This window comes from Carcharodon carcharias, chromosome 32 (assembly GCF_017639515.1).
Source record: "Carcharodon carcharias isolate sCarCar2 chromosome 32, sCarCar2.pri, whole genome shotgun sequence".
NCBI lineage: Eukaryota > Metazoa > Chordata > Chondrichthyes > Lamniformes > Lamnidae > Carcharodon > Carcharodon carcharias.
Window position 1 is genome coordinate 6,559,399 of NC_054498.1, and position 2,593 is coordinate 6,561,991.

Genomic DNA, 2,593 nt, shown 5'->3' on the forward strand with positions numbered 1-2,593 from the left:
GTGGGGAGTGCTGCTTTGATAAGAAGCTGCATCTGTGTTAAGCAGTCTGCCAGGACCATCAGCTGCAGAAACACCAATTGGTATTTATGGTATTTTCTTCAAGAAAAAGAATTGCAGCGGCACCTGCATCGAAATGTTCAGATACTGACTAAGTCATCAGGTTAAAAAGATGCAAGCATGTAACAATCATGTAATAAAAAAAGTGGTCAAACAAGGTCAGCAGGGAACAGGGAAGTGGTGGATGGGATATTAAAGTAACGGTAGTGTTGAATTAAAATTGTTGCCAACTTTCCAACCAATCAGCACCTTGTTTTCCTGTGGTATAAATTGTTGTGACTGTCTGAAATTTGATATTCTTGCATTTGGCCTGCTGGGTGCAAGATGAAAAGCTTCAGCAACATGTCTCTCCTTTCCAGCAATATTCAAGCCCTGTACTGCCAAGCGACATTTAAATTGTATTAAAATGACAAACCCAAGTTAAAATTCCTACACTGCAGGCACTGAAGTAATTGTAAATTTCATCATTTAACTACTTCTTTGAGGACCCAGTCCACATAAGGAATAGGGCTACATTGGTATAACTTAGTACAAGTATTAAGTCCCTAAATGAGTGAGTGAGGGGTGGGATGGGGGTGGTGAGGGTGGAGCTCAGCTGCAGTTCCTTCTCTGAATGGCTTTCCAGTGACTAAACCTGGAAAAGGCATACTTGTAAATGTCAGATGGACACAGAGTAGGATTTCAGCGAGTGGTGCTCTCGCTAGTCAAACAGCAGGAGAAAGATGGGGAGGTGGGGTCTGCAGCTCCACCCCACCCCCTCTCCTACAGCAATTGAAATAATGTTTGCATGTCCCGTAACCTCTCAAGTCAAGTAGGCTCAGAGGGGGCTGCTGCTTCATGACAAACTGCAGCGAGGTCACAGAGCTGGGCTCATCCAGAGATACACACAGTGGCGTGGATTCTGTTTTATTTGGTACTACTTACAGATCGAGACAGGCTCACAAAGAGGAAAGGTCACACTATTCCTGTGAGAGTAGTGAACGTGAATGGACTCTGGGATTTAACATTGGTTTGCACTCTTTATCCTTAGCAGGAAAACAGCTGATGAAACAAACAGTTGTTTCTGGCAATATCCATTCAAATCGCTGATCTGCACACAGCATGGAGCAATCACCGCTCTGCTGGAAGGCAATGGAAAGCTCTGTCATTTTACTTTCTTGTCAGGGCAAGAGATGTCAGGAACAGAAAACCCCCTCCCATTTCACACAGCAAGCGCGTCCAGGCCAGTTATAATGCAGACAACACTCCCTCAGCTTCGCCTCATTAACATGGCTCGGACCCAGTTAAACGCCACCTCTATGCCCTTAGGGCAAATTCCCCATTTCCCACAACAGCTGTTAGTGCGAATCCTAAATTAGGGACAGCGCCCGCTGGACAGATGATTTAGATGCAACGTGGGGGGGTAGTGGATCAGGTTTCAAGCCTGTCACTAAGGCAGTGTTTAGCCCCGGGCACAACCAGGGAGTGGAAAGGTAGCAGGGGACACCTTAGAAAATGGGATCAAGAGTTAAAGGGCAGTTGAAGCAACAGAATCATTGATACTGCGTTCCTGCGAGCAATAATTTAAAGATGCCCTCTTCCGCACGGCTCCCAGAAACTGAAGTGGGGGGGAAACAGGGATTCCCCAATTGTCCGAGGTTTTGGGACCAAACCAGTCCACGTTTCCCAGCTAACTGCCTGCGCATCTTGGAAAGATTCATCCTGGTCTCTGCCACTGAGGATTCGGTGACGAGCAATCCTGAAACCCCTTGCTGGCACTGGGAAAATTGGATCTGAGATCTGGTCCTGCGACACATTCCCAATCCACCACAACCACCACCCACACCCACACCCACACCCTCCCTCCTTCAAAAGGTGCTGGAGAGAGGAACAGGGGCAATTTCAAAAGAAACAAGTACAGGAGAACATTCACAATCACCCACAGGCATTAAAAAAAGGGCACTAAGATTCTATAAAGCTGCAGATAAAATCCTACGAAAGCTCGACATAACTTCCAGCCCTGATGTGCAAAGAGAGGGAGGGATTGGGTGAAAAGTCAGCAGAACAGTTCACAAACCCCTGCTGCGAATGCTTGTGTAAAATGATCACAAGTTGAAGGGTAAACACCATGTCTCCATCAGTGAAGGTTTTGTACAGTTGGTTGTTGTGGGAGGGGATGAGTCGTCAGGTGAGCAGATTCATTGAGACAGTCTCACACGACAGGCAGGTCAGGAGGGTCAGATGCTGGTGAAGGTCAGAACCCAACTGGTCCAGGCGGCCACCCAGTGCTTGGAGGTCAAATGGCAAAACTGGAAAAGAGAATAAAATGCTTCGTTAGAGAAATGGATGGTTTGTGGAGTTAGACGAGTCAAACACGCTTTGTTTTTTGCTTCAACTCCTCTGCCCCACACCTTTCTTTCTGCCTCCAATGTCACCCTTTCTCCTAAAGCTACTGACTCAGCCCAAGGTGTGATTTTACCAGATGCCTTTAGAATGAGGTTCATTCGGTAACAGAGGACAACAAAACCAAGGATTACATCTGTTTGCACTTCATCTG

General features: G+C 46.6%; 1 protein-coding gene across 2 annotated transcripts in view; it reads right to left on the minus strand.

Moving 5' to 3' along the window:
• Nucleotides 1-947: 947 nt before the first annotated feature.
• Nucleotides 948-2,593, minus strand: part of tubgcp4 (tubulin, gamma complex associated protein 4) — an 83,791-nt gene continuing 82,145 nt past the window's right edge. For both annotated transcript variants that reach the window (XM_041178553.1, XM_041178554.1), the window contains one exon: nt 948-2,345. In XM_041178553.1, coding sequence (XP_041034487.1) covers nt 2,333-2,345 — 13 coding nt within the window. In that variant the 3' untranslated portion in view covers nt 948-2,332. The remainder of the gene's footprint in view (nt 2,346-2,593) is intronic.